This window comes from Leopardus geoffroyi, chromosome A2, assembly GCF_018350155.1.
Source record: "Leopardus geoffroyi isolate Oge1 chromosome A2, O.geoffroyi_Oge1_pat1.0, whole genome shotgun sequence".
Lineage (NCBI taxonomy): Eukaryota > Metazoa > Chordata > Mammalia > Carnivora > Felidae > Leopardus > Leopardus geoffroyi.
Window position 1 is genome coordinate 163,526,128 of NC_059331.1, and position 16,589 is coordinate 163,542,716.

Consider the following 16,589-nt stretch of genomic DNA (forward strand, 5'->3'; position numbering starts at 1 on the left):
GCCACTTTAGCTGAAGCATCCTGAGCGCTCGCTCAGGTCGGTGCCGATAGAGCCGTGTCAGGAGCTACGCCCCGCGGAGCCACACTCGGGAGGCGCAGAAGAGTTCTCTCAGGCCCGCTTGCCCCTCACCTGTGGGGCCTGCATTTGGAAGGACAGCACGTGCCCCACAGGGACCAACGGCCTTTGTGCCGTGAGGGGCGTTGGGGGTGTTCCGAGCCAGGTCCTGCCCGTACTTTTCCCGTAATGCCCCTCGGATGCCTGCCCGCGCGCTGCCTACTGCCTGGTTGTTTTCTGGCCCTTGGCGTTTGGGTCTGGCCCTTCCTTTTGTAACTGTTTCCCCGACTCCATGGCCGGCTCTGCAGAAAGCCCTGGGTCGTCACAGATGAGCCGGATCGAGCGGTCAGGCGGACAACTTCCGCTCTCCCTCCGCCAAGGGCTGTTGTCTTGAGGGCCCGCCCCGGCCCACCAGCTTCCTGAGGACAGTCTGGGGGCTTTTTCCAGAGGCCCCTCCTTTAGTGTTGAGAAGACAGACAGTTTAGTTTCCCTGAAAGCGTCCCCCACGGAGAAGAGGTCTGTCTTCACTATCTCTGAACCGCTGCGCCTCAGCTGGCACATCTCAGGGCGTGTACATCTCGGCTCTGCGCGGGCCCTGCCGGGTGGCTCTGCCGGCCGAGGGCCAGCATTGTGCTCTTTGTGCGCAGGGGAGGATTCGAAGAGGCTGTCAGGGCGGGACACCTTCTCTACCCAGTGACCATCTTCCGGGCAGGCAGGGAGCAGGCCTTGGGCCGCACGTGTTTCCCGGGTCCCAGGGCAGTCACTGCTGTGCACTCTCTGTCTCCATCCTGTGATCCCTCCTGTCTCTCTTCCTGTCCCACCTCTGTCCCTCATCTGCTTACTCTGGTGGCAGTCTTTGCTCTGGTCTGCTCTCGGGCCTCGGCTCTCCCGGACCCCTGCCCCTGTCGCACACACTGTCCAGAAGCAGGCCTCAGGCTCCCCTGAGCCCCACCCTGGCCTCCTGCCTCTTTGGCATAGGACCTGGGAGCTCATCCAGGGTGACCTCTTGCTTCGCGCCAGACCCACCCATGAGATAAGAGCCCACAGCGCGCTCACTTAACTCTCACCTCTGTCACTTAACTCTGGCCCGCGAGCGCTGCCTCTGATTCAGCTCGCTGGTGGGCACAGAATCACCCCTGCCGGGGCTCTCGGGGGCAGCCCCGTGCGGTAGTGACTGCGTCCCGCCGGCCTCCAGGCCGCCTCTGCTGCCCCGTGAGTCCCAGGCCAGGCCCCCATGCCTCAGGGGTTCCCAGCTCCCACCTGCTGCCTGCCCCTCACCCCAGAGCAGCCCTCAGCAGCCCTCTCTGTCCTTAGGCCACGAATGGCGGCAGCAGCGCCTTCAGCGACTACTCATCCTCAGTCCCCTCCACCCCCAGCGTCAGCCAGCGGGAGCTGCGCATCGAGACCGTGGCGGCCTCCTCCACCCCCACACCCGTCCGCAAGCAGTCCAAGCGGCGCTCCAACATCTTCACGGTATGTGCCCCGAGCCCTGCCCTGGCACCTGCCCGGCTGCCTTCACTGAGTAGGCGGGGCCCAGCCCCCAGCTGGGAGGGAGCAGGCAAGAACCGCAGCCGGCCGGGCCACGGGGCAGCCCGAGTCAGGAAGATGCCACCCGCAGGCTCTCCATCCGCACAGACACACACAGCTTCCGTGGGCCCCTTACCAGGGCCCTCGCGCACATCCAGACTCTTCCAGATTGTTCTTCTGTGCCCAGAAGGGCTTTCCCGCAGCATATCCATACATACTGTCCTGCCTCCACTGCATACACTCACCCCCTCTCCCTGACCCTTCGGTCTTCTGGGCCAGCTTAGCTTGAAGGATCTTTGGACGTGTCTGTCCTAACTCCCCACTCCCCCCACCCCCTGCCCGACGCTCTTGATTCCACAGCTGTGAACCGAGCCCCCTAAGTTTTTGGCCCAAGGCCGCACGGAGATTAGCTGGTGGAGCCAGAATGGGGGGCTCAGGCCTCCTTGTCCGCACTCTGTTTTCTCCGTGACCTGACGCTTCCCGCCGGCGCCTGAGGGTCCCCCAAAGGCTTAGACAGCTTTCCCCAGGCCTCACCTCCCCACCTGCAGCCCTCAGTCAGGCTCCCGCCCTCACAGACCTCACACCAGGGACCTTCCACTGCCTTCCACTGCTAGGGGCCCAGCCCCTCAGCTCTTAGGTGCCCCCAGCCCCTCACCTCCAGCCGGGACTTGGCTGGGTCATTCTGGGAGGCTTGGGTCAGACACAGGTGGCTGAGCTGCCCGTGTGGATTCTCAGGAGATCACTCTGTACTGCTGCGTCAGTCCGTGCGCCTCTTTCGGACCATCAGGGCTCGGTCCCCAGCCTGGTCCCGCGTCCGGCAGGCCGGGCAGGCCCCGCCAGGCTCTCGGGAGCCCCGCCCAGACAGAGCCAGTGCCCCCAGGCCTTGTTCATTCATTCTCGCCTCCGCCCGCCCGGCACACTGCCGCTCCCGGTGTGCCCCGGTCCGTCCGCCCTGTGCCTGCCGTGTGCCCCCTCCTTGTCCATGCCGACCAACCCTTCCTGCTGACAGCTGCCGCCGCATGGCACTTCCCCAGCCCTGACCCTGCCTAGACCTGAAGCTTTTTGTTTCTGTTCATGCCCATTGAGACACACAGAGCCCTGGGCTGCCTGCTTGTGCCCACGCCCGCTGCTGCCGCTGCCGTAGAGCCCTCGGGTGCCTGTGTTTGCAGTGACCGCCGTCTGCGCCCTTGGCATCTGCTGTCTGACACCCGCTCCCTCAGCACCATCCCGAACCTCCCACTTCCTCCGCTGCCAGGCCTGCAACACCCCAGGGCACGCTCTCCTCCCTCTGCCCCCCCTTCTGTCCACCGTCCGTGCGCAGCTCCCGGCCTCCTCGCCGCGGCCCCTCGTGCCCCCTGCCCTGTGCTCTCCGCTGCCTGCTCCGCTGTGCTGCCTCCGCCTGCCATCCTTGCCCATCCTTGCTGCGCGCGCCCATGGCACAGCCTTCCCTCGGGCCTTTTCATCCTCTCCATCTTCACTGTGGCGACCTTAGTTTTTCTTTCCATTGTTTCCATGGTGACCTCACTTGCGCCATTGTCCACGAGGAGGCCTCGAGACATGTCCGTCTCCAGGAGTGCATCTCGGGACCTCCCCCTCTCATCGTTGCTGTTGGGGCCACCTCCTCGCCCTCATCGTCCTCCCCAGCAGAGCCACGCCTGCTCTGTGGCCTGGTGTCCTTGTGACCCACCCCCCTGGATGTGGCCATCGATGTCCCCAGTCTCCCCCATGACTTCATGTACTCATTCTGTTGCCACTCTTGCCCCGGTTCCCATCCTGGGCGGGGGTGGGGTGGGGGGGGTGGGGGTGCCCCTCGGGGCTCCCAGGGATCCTCCGGTGGTTGGGGGGCCTCCTGGCTCACCAGCCTGGCTGGGGCAGGCTGCACCCCCCCCCCCAACCAGCTCTTTGCTCCGGGGACCCGGTGGCGGCGGTCCCCATCCACCTTCCTCCTCCCTGGGCTGAAGGGGCAGAGGCCGTGGCGCCCAGGAGACGCCCCGGGCAGGTGCTGATGGTGGAGCTGCGGGCAGCAGCCTCTGGCCCGATTCTTTCTGCTCCCTCGGTTGACGCCCCCCCGCGCTGCATTTGCAGTCCTGTGCCCTGTGTCCTCGGCTCCTGGCAGCCTGGGACAACAGGAGGGACAGGGGCCCCGGCTGCCCAGTGGCGAACATTCCCCGATGAGATGGACTGCCCAGCGGCCTCTGCCGCCACCGCCTCCTCCTCCTCCTCCTCCTCCTCCTCCTCCTCTTCATCCCGCTGCCTCCTCTCCCCAGGCACCTGGGTCTCTGCCCTCACCAGTGCTGACCGACTCGTGCGGGGCTTGAGTATAACTTGCCAAAATCTTTATTCTTTCGATATTTGCAGATATGTGCCACTGTTTCCAACTTTTCATCAACAAAAAGGCCTTTCCAACTCCTTCCAAATTAGAAGACCAGGTGGTGACACACAGCACCTCTGGACATTCTCCCCTGTGCGGGGCCGGAGGCGGGCCGGGCCTTGGGACTGCTCTCAGATGAGAAGCGGCCGCCGTGCTCCCCACTCCAGAGACCCACAGGAACCTTTGTAACTAACCCCCACCCCCAGGGAAGGCTAGGAACGCTGGAGCCCGCGGCTGGGGGCTGCCGGGGGGACCAGGCCCGGCTGGACGCGCTGCGCCAGGCTCGCTGCATGGAGAAGAAGGGAGCTCGGCCCCACGCCCGGCGCCCCGGGCCAGCGCAACGAGGCCCCCGAGGGGCGGGGGCGTCCGAGCGCCCGCCCCGGCCCAGCTGCTCCTGGGGGGAGCTTTCCCGCCCCTCCCTCCTCTGCTCCTTCCTGCATGGACTCCTGCCGTTCCTGCTCCGCTCCGGACGCCACGCCCACGCCGCGCGCGCTTGCCTTTTCCCCTCTTGGCCCCTCCCCGTTTCCTAGGATCCGCATTGGGGCGGGCTCTGCCCCAGGAGCCCGGCAGGGGCGCAGGGCCTCTTTTGGCCTCTCTCCTCTCTCTCTCCATCCACTGTGCCCCTCGGGCCTCGCCGACCGCGCTCGGTGCAACGTGCCGTGTGGTGTCTGTGCCGCAGACGGGCCCCTGCCCGCTCACTTCTGGACTTGGCTCTCCCCGGTTCTCGTGCCCTGTGCTCCCAGCCGTCCCTCAGCCCCACCGTCCACCTCTCCTCGCCCCTTCCCTTCTCTTACGCCCCGGCCCCCTGGGCTGCGCGCTCCTTGCGCCCTCGGTATTTCGTGTCCTTGCTCTTTTGTAAGGGGCGGGCCTGGCTCAGTGACCTGTGCTGCTCTGTATGGTGCCGTGTGTAAGAATAAACCCGTTGGAATACTCGTGGTCTCAGTTCCTTCCCGGTCCCGCCGCCCCGGCCCCGCCCCCACTGCTAGGGCCGGCCCAGGAGGAGGGAGGAGGGGAGGGCTGGGGAGTCCAGGCGGGCAGCTGTCCCCCGTGGGCCCTGCGCCCCTCTAACACGCCTCTTCTTTTCTCTTTCAGTCTCGAAAGGGTGCCGACTTGGACAGGGAGAAGAAAGCCGCCGACTGCAAGGTGGACAGCATCGGGAGCGGTCGGGCCATCCCCATCAAACAGGTCAGCAGTCCCTTCCCCTGTGGCCAGAGAGCGGTGGAGGTGAGGGATGAGGCCCAGGAAACGCTGGAGGGCGGCGCTCTTCAGCGCCTCTGGGGGCTGGTTACTCTAAGGCCAGCACTGCCCCTGCCCGGCCTGAATCCTCAAGGAGAGAGCGGATCTCCTGCTGAGGGCAAACCCCCTGGGAAGAGAGGCTACCCGGCGGGAGCTGGGCCGCGTCCTCCTCACCACCACCGGGGGGCAGCAGAGAGCCACCTGCCGTCCTCAGTGGCTGGCCCGCGCGGGCTGGCGCTTCTGGAGCCGGGCGACCTGGCCCACCTCTCCCAGTCCCAGAAAAGGAATTCACAAAAGGGTACCCTGGGAGGGCTGGTCCTACCCTGGGTTCATTGGTGCAGTTCTGTCCACACGAGCCTCTGTTCGCTGGTAAAGGAGGAGCTGAGTTGGGCTGGCCCCCCTTTTTTTTCTGAGTCTCTCTGCCTGGCAGGGCTGGGCCACTAGACAACCCCCCACCCCACCCCGACCCCAGAGGGGTCCCCGTGCTGGAAAAAGACATTGAACAACGGAGGGCGTCCTTGTGCAAAGATGGCGGTGTGTCGAGCAGGGTTCTTGAGCTGCTGAGCTGGATGGGGGTGAAGCGAGGAGGTGTCCGTCTCTGAGGTGCCCATGAGGTTGGGGGCAGTGGCTTGGTTGGTTGGTCTGCTGGGCCCGGCGCGGATCTTGGGAGCCGGTGGTGAGACGCACTGTGTCTACAGGGGCCACGTTGTCTGTCAGGTGTTGAGCACAGAGGAAACTGGTGTGGCCAGGCCACCAGAGCTTGGCCAGGCCCGGGCCCTGGGGTCGGGTTAGTCCTCCAGGCTGGGCCTACTGGGCCCCGTGGGCAGTCTGACCAGAATTCCTATGTGAGAGTGAGATTCCGACCCCACGGCGAAGGTTATTTAGAATGGAGACCCCTGGAAGCGTCAGGGTCCCAGAAGGCAGGGAACTACCCGTCACGTAATGCCTCTGCCCTCCCCTGAAATAGCGTCACACTGAGGCCTGGCAGAGACCAGTCTAGTGGGGCCACCTCCGGGGAGGCCACGTGGAGTGGCTGAGAGAGACGTGTCTCTGTGTGTGTGTCTGGGTGCAGAATCGGACCCCACAAACCTGTTGGTGATGTGACCCCGTGTCTCTGGGACTCTGCAGACCGACCGCCTCCTTGGGGGGCGGTGGGGATGGGGGGCGCGAGCCGGGCACTGTGGATGCGTCTCACGGAGGCCCGTCACTGTCTGCTTTGGGGGCGGGTGCATTCTGAGAGGGTGTATTCGCGCACACAAACGTTGAATAAATACAAGAGAACACTTTCTCCAGGGCCTTTGCTCTGAGATAAACGTGGTCTCAAATGCCTGCGTCCTGTTTGGGGTCCCATCTTGTTTGGGGGTACGGGCTAAGGTATCTGTTCCCTGAATACCCCACAGAGAGGGGAGGGGAGAACTGAGGGGTGGGGGTGAGGCCCTGTGAACTTGCACCCGGGGTCCCAGCCCCTGGCCGGCCTAAGGGGTCGACTAGGCCACTTGACCGATACAGGCCACTAAGCCTCAGGGACCCCCTGCAGGAAGGAACCTGAGCGCTGATCCGCGGGCGGGATCTCTCGGGCGGGATCTCTCGGGACGGTTAGGGTGTGCCTGCGCTGGGGTTGGTGGGGGGGGGGGGGGCTCCCTGCTCTAGTCTCCCAGCCCCAGGGGCTCATCCTCGCGGTGACTTCCCCCAACCTCCAGCTGCCCGCCCCGGCCGCTCTGGCCCCTTCCCCACCCTCGGGTCCCTTCCTCTCCATTCCACTCCTTCCCCCTCCCCGCCCCCCCACTCCTGCTGGGAGTGGAGATTGCATTTCAGTTGCCATTTGCATTCCCAATCAATCCGGACTCCGCAATTAAGCCGGCTGGTGGAGCTGGGAGGGAGGCGGCGGCGGAACGGGTCCTCTGGGGCTGGCGCCTCCGCGCCGCTCCCATTCCGCCCCAGATTGCTTCCTGCTCCGCCGTGCGCAGCCGGGCCGGCCAGGGAGGGGAGCAGGAACCCCTGTAGCTCGTCTCCCTCCTCGGAAGGCAGGACTCGAGAGGGAAGGAGGCGCCGGGTAGGCAGGCCTATCCACTATGCGGCTAGCCCAGCCTTTGCCGCCTGCTCTGCGTCTGGGCCGGGCTGGCAGGTGAGAGGCGGGCTGGAGGCGCGAGTGGGTGGCAGGTTGAGGCCCTGGCCGGCTTTTCTCCATCAAGCCGGGCACTCCTCCCACACCCCTGCCGGTGAGCCCACTGAGCTCATTAGTGCTGGTCCGTGGCTCCTCCCCGACCGAGGCCCAGGTGAAGGAGGGGAGAGAGTTCTGGGTAGAAAAGGGCCTCCCTCCTTGGCATCCTGAGTCCTGATTCCGTGCTGGGAAGAGGGAGGAAACCTCCATACGTGAGTCTGCTCTCCCTATCTGTCTGTGGAAACTGAGGCTCAGGCGGTCACTTGTTTGATGTTAGGGGCTAGCTGGCGGCAGAAGGGGGAGCGGAGTCCGGCTTCCCTTTCCCTCGACCTGACCCGGAGCTGGGACCGGGCCCAGGAGGGAAGGGCTCGGCCATGATGGGAGAGGAAGGGTCAGGCGAGGGAGGCCAGGGCGGGGCCTGGGAGGATTTGAGAACAGAGGCTGGCGTGGACTCTCCCACTGGAGGCTGAGGAGGTGTGGAAGAAGGAGAGAGGAGGGGCAGGGGAGCTGCCGTCCCCCCAGCGCTTCCTGAGGGCACCGGGTGAGACTGGGGGCTGCCTTGTCCAGAGTCTGGCTGTTGGTTCTCATGGGTGTTGTCCACAGCCCGGGGACGGGGAGCAGCTTACCGTTGCCTTGTTCCTGGCTGTGAGGGGGTGGATGCCACGCCCAGAAGCAGGTCACTGAGGCTCCTTCACGGACCCCTGGGCAGGGGCCTGACTGCCTTCCGGAATGTTCCAGCCACCCACTCCAGTGAAGGTCCCATGAATACCACTCGTCTTCAGATGCTCCATGTGAGGATAGGGTGTCTGGTGCTGAGGGGGACCGGGTGGTAGAGCGTGTCCGCAGATGGCCCCGGACGCTCAACTCAATCTCCCCGCAACGGCATCTGCCTTTTGGGGGCGGCGGGAAGAAAGAGAGAAAGGAAGGAGTGCTAGCGGGGATGTATTGAAAGCTGGGAGACTTTCCCAGCCCCATCTTGGTCCCTCGTGAGGAGGTAGATCGGGCAGGAGATTCCAATTGCCTGTTGGCCAACCTCTTCCCTTGAGGACTGAGCCTGCTCTCCAGAAGAGCTTAGAGAGGAGGTGTGAGAGAATTGGGGTTAACCTCCACCTTTGGGCCTCAGAACCATAGGTGATACTATTTCCTCATACTTGAATCTCGCTCTCTCTCTTTTTTTTTTTTAATGTTTATTTATTATGAGAGAGCACGTGCGAGCAGGGGAGGGGCAGAGAGAGAGAATATGCCAGGCAGGCTTTGTGCTGTCAGCACAGAGCCCGACGTGGGGCTCGAACCCACGAACCGTGAGATCATGACCTGAGCCAAAGTTGGACGCTTAACCGACTGAGCCCCCAGGCGCCCCCACACTCGAATCTCTTAATCCCGGTTTTGCTGCTTGTCTGAGAGCAGGGCCCTCCGTTCCTAAGGGAGAAGGCCTTGTGGTCAGGGCCGCATCTGTGAGCTCCTCCTTTCTGGTGCCCATTGCAGTTGGGCTCCGGGTGCTTCCCCTGCTCTCCTAGGCCGCTGCTGATCCTGACTCCCCGCTTGAGCCCCCTCCTGGTGGCTGTCCCCTTGGAGTTTTGTCTGGGAATCTCCAGGCGGCCCTGCCTCTTGTCGGCCCTCCTGCCTTTGGTTGATGCTGGTCCTCAGAACCTGCCACCGGGACCTGTTGGGGGTACTGTCCTTCCTCTGACCCCCGCTCCTCTCCTCAGCCATTCCTTCTCCTGTGATGACTGTCGTGTCGAGGAGAGAGCCAGAGGCGGGTGAGGGCCTCTTCAGGGTTGTCCTTAGAGGAAGGTGGAGGCCGTTCTTGGAGTTCTCTGCAGGCGTCCTCCCCTTTCAGCATCTCTGGCGGCCACGGTCTCAGCTGGCTTCTTTCAACCCACCCACCGGACGTTCGCCGAGTGTCTGCCGTGTCCCAAGCACTGTCATGGTGCTGAGGGTGTGTCAGTGAACAAAACACACGGACAGGCTTGCAGGGGAAATTTGGTCGCTGAGCTCTGTGGCCAGGGCTGCGCCTTGGGGAGTCTGGAACATTCTGGGGGCGGTTAGGGGATTTCTGCCCTATTCACCCACCCCTGGAGACACACGGGCAGGAGCGTCACTGCCAGGAGGCCACCTGAAACCCTGCCTCCTGCTGCTGGCACGGCCCCACGACTCCGGGGAGGGGGGCGGCCCCCAGGCTGCTTGCTGGTGAACCGTCAGGGAAGCCCGAGTTCCGTGGAAGGCCCCGTCTAACTGGCTTCCCCCAGGTCAGCTCTGGTCCTTTACAGCCTCTCTTTAGAGGAGCACAGTGGCCCAGGAGGACGGGCGACGGAGGACGGTGTTCCCTAGTGCCCCTGTGACCTTCTCCGGGCCCCCCCGACGTGCGGGGCTGGCACCTGTCTCTGATCCCGCCTCTGTCCTCAGGGCATCCTGCTGAAACGGAGTGGCAAGTCCCTGAACAAGGAGTGGAAGAAGAAGTACGTGACGCTCTGTGACAACGGACTGCTCACCTACCACCCCAGTCTGCACGTGAGTCTGGGGGAGGGGCTGGGGACCCGAGGAAGAGTGACCCAAGTGGAGGGGGGCGCTGACTCCACGACCGAAGGGAAGCAGGCCTCAGTGGGTTCAAAGGCACCTGCCCTTCGGCCAGAGCCTCACTTTGGTGGCTTGGGAACCACACCGCCTGTGCGACCGAGGCCGGGGCCGAGCCCTTCATTCTAAAGTCTGAGTTGTGGCTGCGCCCTTGGGAGGAGACTCACCCCCGGGGATGGCTGCCTCTAGGCGAGGCTGCTGTGTGCGGTCGGGCCCCACGTCCTGGCCCCCGCTTGTGGAGAGAGCGGGATTGGGCCCCACTTACCTGGAATTGCTCAAGCTGGGGATGCCGGTATCCCTGCCCAGTTGTCTCTTGGGGGAGCCACGTGAGCACGGGAGTCCCTGGGTTCCTGGGCCTGGGGTGATGGAGAGCCGGGGGGTCGGGGGGCAGTTGAGCCGGGCCTGCGGAGAATGGCCCGCGTCCTCTCGGGGAAAGGGAGCGTGGGGGTGGCGATGATGGCGGGTAGAGGGGTCTGGGGGGTGTGGCCTGTGCCCCGGTGAGGGGGGGGGGTGCGGTGACTGTAGAGTGGCCCCCGTGGCAGCTCTCCCACCCTTCCCGCCTCCCGCCTCCCCTCACCGCGTGGCTCCAGCACACAGCTGTCACCAGAATCCATCTCTGTCACCGCCCCACTGTGGGGCTAATGAGTTCTCCCGTGAACCCCCTCAAGCACAGCACGCGGGCCGGCCCCACCCCCGGCCCAGGAGCCCAGGGCCTGCCTCCGAGGGTCCCTTGGCTGCCTCTGAATCTGCACAAGGTGTCGGGGAGGCCCGACCCAAGAGGCGCCGGGGATGCACGGTTCTGGCCGTAACCCGGTCCCCAGGGCACCGCCCAGGCACGAAAACGCACGAAGGCCTGGCTCGGGAAGAGCGGGCGGGCGGTCTGCTTCCCATCAGGCCGGAGCCCGGCCTCGCCCTCCTGGGTTTCTCCGTGTCCGATTCCTCGGGCACTAACTGTTCCCCTTAACTCGGGGAACGCCACTACTTAGCGTTTCCTCCTAGCGTCTCATCCTCCACAGGGTGGGAGCCGGCCTCAGGAGACTGGGGGGTTGAGGACAGGCCACACCAGGTGGCCTTGGGGACTTGGTAGAGGCCCCTCAGCACCATCCCCTCCCCTACTCCAGCGGCCGCCTTGTACGCAGACCCGGTCCTGCCGCTGAGCCCGTGCGAGGCAGCGCGACACAGGTGTCCTAGAAAGTCACGGGGCCTCCTGCAGGTACAGGGCTCTGTAGCACAGAGACAGCAGAGCTGCGGCATTTCCCAGCCAGGCCCGATCCTAGGCCAGCCTAGCTCCTCCTAACTCCCAGCTGCTTGTATTTTCACCCCGGCCCCCAGGCAAGATGGACTCGCTCTCCTCAGGCGCCGTCTTGCCAGTGGAGCTGGGAACTAGCCTCTCCGCAGCATCCTAGTCCCCCCTACACCCCTCCCCGCTCCGTGTGGGGGTGGCCTTAGCGTTCCCCTCTCTGCACCCTTACCTGTTCTTTCTGCTTTGTGCTGCCCTAGCTGTGTCTGTCCCCTTAGCCTGTCCCCATGTCTCAGATAATGGAGGAAGCCCGGAGAGGGGGAGGGGACCGTAGAGGGGTCCCGGGACACGAAGGAATGTGTGGGGTGCTGTTTGGTTTGGGTTTAGGAGGGGAAGGTAAAGGCTCGCGAGAACTCTGGTTTTACACTCAACCAATTAGAGAGCAGAAGCTTGGCGGGGCCGGCTGGATCGTCATCGGTCACCCAGCCACTGGCTGAGCTAATACTTGGACCCATGACTTTGACTCGGAGCGTCACCCGGAATTTTCTGCATGTGCCGAGAGCAACTCTCTTCAGGGCTGGCTGAGAAAGTTCCCGGAGAGTTAACATCCGGGCAAGTGTTGCCTAGACTGTTGTCAGGAAGGGTGGAGGGAACCCATGGGCCTGCCTGGGCCAGGATGGGTGCCTGAGCTTCTCCGAGTCCCTTCCAGCGCCTCGCCTGTTGAGCTCTGTGCTCCTTGGTGTGTTCAGGGGCCTGGGACGGGATCTGGGTGGCAGGGGCTTCCAGCCCCTTCCTTGCTTTCCTGCAAGGTGAGTCTAAGAGGCAGACGGCCCTGCTGGCCTCTTGTTCTCTGGGCCACGGGACCTCATGGAGAGGTTGAGCGAAAGGCTCCTCTGAGAGCACAGGCTCTGTGTCCGCTCTTCATCCATTGACCCTGGGATCAAAACCTATGTCTTCCTCCCACGCCAGCATCCAGGGGGGACTGGGCTGTGCAGATGGCAGCATCCCTGCCCTGTGGGCGCTGCTTTTCTCAGCAGACACGAATCGGGGTTCAAAACGGAAGCCGGAGTGAAGACCAAATCAGGGGTCGTCACGTGCCGCTGCGTGACCGGGGTTTGCGTCTCCTCCTGGCTAAGGCCGCCCGCTCCGTCCGCCCCCCTCGCTTCTTGCTTTCCTTCCTCGGTTGCAGCTCTCAAGTGTCGTTGGCTTACCTGCCTCCGTCTCCCCTTTGCCGTGTTTCCCAACCTGAGCAAGCGTCTTAGTTGACCGCCATCCCCGTGCCGAGGGCGGCCTGTCTCCCGGGAGGTTCCCTCCTGTTCGGGCGCCGTGCGGCCGAGGGGCCTTCCGGTAACCCCAGAGGGACGCGCACTACTCTGGGCCTAGGGTGCTGCCGTCTCAGGGACCAGAGGGCGGCCGTACCAGTGACTCACCTGCCGACGGAGGCCAGTGGGGCTGGAGGGACTGGAAGGGCGTACAGAGGAAGGGCTGGTGGGCAGGCCTCAAGCCTTACGCCCGATCCTTGCCTGGCCCAAGAGAGCCCGCCACAGCCTCCCCCATTTTGCAGCCAGCGGAGCCATTCACACAATCACCTTCTGTTAATTCTATCTGCAACATCAATTAAATTGTTTGTAGAAACTAATTGAATGTGGCTTAATCACACATCTTAATAGCTTTCCACGCTCTGAACTCGTTGTTAATTCCAGTAATAAAACGAGATGAGAACGCTGGCTGGGTAATTAGCGAGGAGGCTGGGGAAGAAATTGCTGTTTGATGGTGGGTAATAAAGGCAGCCGTGGTGACCGCTCTCCTGAGCAGCCGCTGCCACCGCCACCGCCGAGCTCCCCGTTCTGCTGACGGAGGGAAACGCTGTTGCTCTGCCCCTCGTGTCCCTGTCCCTGCTGCTGCTCCTTGCGCTCCTTACCACACTGTCCTTGGGCTGGGCCCCCCTCTCCTAGTCTCCTAGCGCGGTCCCGGTCGGTCCAGGAGCGGAGCGGAGCGCGAGGCTGCAGGCCTGCCCTGCCCTGCCCCTAGCCACGCCCCCTGGTGTGGCCAGGGAGCCCGCGGGGGGCCAGGCCCCTCAGGTTGGTCTCTGGCCCCTGGGCCCAGAACAGAGTCCCTCCGTGCAGCGTCTGTCCTCGGCATGGGGTCCGATTGTCCCACGTCCCAGCCTGGGCGTCCCAGGGCCGTCGTGGGGCCTGAAAACTGTTGCAGCTGCTGTGACCTCCTTGTGAACTAGAGCAGCCCGAGCCCCTCCCCCAAGAGGGGGACCGCAGCTGCGTCTTCGGCCCAGCCAGCTGTTGACAGTTGTCTGGAGCAGCCAATCCGAGATGTGAGACTCTGTGCGGGGACCCGCGACGGGTGCGTGCAGAAGCCGAGTGGACGCTGGGCTCCCACCAAGGAGGGCTCGAGACGGGCCGATGCTGGGCTCTGGGCTGAAAGCAAGAGCTGAGGGCCAGCCGTGGCCGGATGGGCGTGCTGAGTTTGCTGAAAAGTGGAAGCATAGAAGGGACACGGGGCGGGGGACAGGAAAGGGGCTCCTGGGTTTGTCTCTCCCAGCCACCGTGGCGTGGCTCAGCGCTGGTGACAGAGAACCCTGGGGGTGAGAGGTTGTCACAGGGGTCCCCCGGTGAGTGAAGACTGCTCCTCCTGACTTCTCTAGTGTCGTCCTGTGGTTCTGAGACCTGAAGCCGACCCCCTGGGAGCCGGGGGGGCCGGGCACCGGGCGCTGTTCCTAATGGGGGACCAGGCGGTGGCCGGAGGGGGTGCACGCAGCCCAGAGCTGCGTGGAAGTGAGCTCCTCCCTGGTCACACGGGGGGGAGCAGGGGGGCGCTCTTCCTCTGTGCCTGACGAGGCCCCTCTGTCCTTCTGAAGGGCCGTGTGCCTGTGAAGGTGTCCGAGCTTCATGGAGAACAGAAGACATCTACGGGCCCGGCCGGGCCTCACTGCCGCTGGTGAGGCCACGGTGCTCGCCTCAGCGGCGCCCCTCCTTCCCACGGCCCTCAGGGGTCCCCTGCCCTGATGACCCACCTCGGAAGTGAGGTGCAGCCCGAGGCGGGAGCCTGGTATCGGGCGCCCTTTCCTTTCTCTTGCCCCTCCTCCTAACTGGAAACTCGCACGTTCTCTTGGTTCCTTGGGGCCACGTGACTGCTTTCCGCTCGACGTCTTGGTCGTTCCCAGAGCAGGGGCTGCTGCGAGCCCCTGGTCAGCCCCTGCCTTTTCCTTGTCTCCCAAAAGGTAGCATTCCCCTCCTGCGCTTTAAAACAGAGGACACCGGGGGCACCTGGGGGGGCTCAGTCGCTTGAGCCTCCGACTTCAGCTCAGGTCACGATCTCGTGGTTCATGAGTTCAAGCCCCGTGTCGGGCTCTGTGCTGACAGCTCGGAGCCTGCTTCGGAATCTGTGGCTCCCCCTCTCTCTCTGTCCCCTCCCCAGCTCATGCTGTCTCTGTCTCTCAAAAAATAAAGAAACATTAGAAAAAAAAAAAAACAACTGAGGACACGGTCCCTTTTCCCCGAAGCTAACGGGTGAGAAGGCAGGAGAGCCGCCAGGTGACAGAAAGTCTGAAGTCCCAGAGCGGGTGAAGGTACGAGGGGCTGGGGGCTGTAACCACAGGGAGACCGTGTCTCAGGGAAACTCTGTGTACCAAGCCCCCCCAGGGTGCTCCTGAGGGGAGAAGAGCAGGTTGGAGTCTGATCGGTGGGATCCCATCAAAGCTCCAGCTGGCACCACCGGCCTGATCCTGTTCCCTGGAAGGAGTTTTTTTTGGCCACATTTCACCGGGGACGTGAGGCTGGGACCTGCTGCAGACCTTGCCTTGCCGGTGACGGCAGCGAGGAAGTGGGAGTCGGCCGTCTGGAAGGAGAGACCAGAAGCAGTGGGCACAGCTCGGGTCCGGCCAGGCTCGGGTCTAAAGCAGGAAGCTAGAGGCCAGGGGCCGGGCTCTGCTCTGTGGCCCCCAGGTTGTGGCTCCCCCGCGGGACTCTTAGGCCAGTGGCCATACGGTGGGAATGGGTGGGGGCAAGGAGCGGCTCTCACTCTCTGGTTGCTCCCCACCCCTCCCCTTCTGGGGCCCCTTGGGTGCTGACTTGAAGTCGGGGGGGAGTTCCTGGGCCGCGGAGGTCTGCGTTCAGTGCACTGCCTTGGGAATCTGCAAAGGCGGGGCCCGAGTCTGGTTCTGCCGCCTTCTGATCACGTGACCTTGGGCAGATTAACCTTCGTGAGCCGTTTCTTCAACTGTAAAGTGGCCCTGGTAACACCCCCTCCTATGTCATTGTGAAAATACAGGAAATACAAGCTGTGGCCAGAGTGCAGGGAATAGCGGGGCGTATGAGTGGGCAGGTGAGGTGGTGACAACAGTTACTGTTATTTCGCTGGTACCCGTGAAACCGTGGACCTGTCTCTGTATTCCTAAGAATGGCAAAAAGAATCAAAGGCTTCTTTTTGATTGCTCACAGATATTTATTGTCAGGCACTGTTGTAAGGAGTGAGGGACTGTTCGAGGCTTTGAAAGTTCCCTGGGCCCCAGTGGTGGCGGAAGCTTCTGGAAACAGGGCCCAAGTACTCGGTGGCTGGCCACCCAGAGCCTGGAGCAACCCAGTCGTCTGTGTCCTGGGGAGTTTGTCAGTTCCTCTCCTGGCCACGTGGGCCTTCTCTTCCTAAATTCCGCCTTGGTCCGGTCTTTGGCCTCCTTTGCGTTGCCTCCTGAGCTGTCTTTCCTCGAGGAGCCCCGCGCCTCAGCTCTTGCTCCACGCCCTTCTTTCCCCCTGGACGCTGCCCCGCTCCTGGCGGAGTCCCCCCGGAGCTGCGCTCGGGTGTCGTCCAGAGGTGGAGATCGGTGGGCTTCCCGGTCCTGCTTTCTAGCACTTGGGCTTTCCCCTCTCTCTTTCTGTGTCCTCCGGCGCGGGCAAGACCTGTGAGTTGGCGGGTCAGCGTCAGAGACCAAGTGCTGCCGAGGAGTGACCCGTCCTAATGAATCTTTGTCTGTTTCGTCCACGTGGCCCTTAGGATTACATGCAGAACATCCACGGCAAGGAGATCGACCTGCTGCGGACGACAGTGAAAGTGCCAGGGAAGCGCCTGCCCCGAGCCACGCCTGCCACAGCCCCAGGCACCAGCCCCCGGGCCAACGGGCTGGCCTTGGAGCGGAGTAACACGCAGCTGGGCGGGGGCACAGGTGAGGTGGCTGCCAAGGTGAGGGGGGTTGGCGGGCGCACGGAGAGCATTGCTTCCTTTCTCTAGAAGAGTGGAGAGTGTGGCGACGGAGGCCTAAAAAGGCAGGCGGCTGTGGGGCCTGGTTCGCAGCCTGGGTCCTTAGGGCTCCAGACATGCCTGCCACCCAGGGTTATGCTTCAGGATCGGCTCGGCCAAATGCATTTGCCAAAACGCTGCCCTCACGGAGGTGGCAGGGGTAGCAGCCGGCATACAGC

At 63.7% G+C, this 16,589-nt stretch overlaps 1 protein-coding gene across 8 annotated transcripts in view; it reads left to right on the forward strand.

Moving 5' to 3' along the window:
- The window catches only part of AGAP3 (ArfGAP with GTPase domain, ankyrin repeat and PH domain 3), a 55,000-nt gene that overhangs the window by 28,745 nt on the left and 9,666 nt on the right, over nt 1-16,589 (forward strand). For 5 of the 8 annotated variants that reach the window (XM_045496188.1, XM_045496190.1, XM_045496191.1 and 2 more), the window contains exons 8-11: nt 1,369-1,527; nt 5,045-5,137; nt 9,756-9,860; nt 16,168-16,336. In XM_045496188.1, coding sequence (XP_045352144.1) covers nt 1,369-1,527; nt 5,045-5,137; nt 9,756-9,860; nt 16,168-16,336 — 526 coding nt within the window. Of the gene's footprint in view, nt 1-1,368; nt 1,528-3,939; nt 4,885-5,044; nt 5,138-9,755; nt 9,861-16,167; nt 16,337-16,589 lie in introns of those variants that run through there. The other 3 variants (XM_045496193.1, XM_045496192.1, XM_045496194.1) reach the window with 2 other exon arrangements.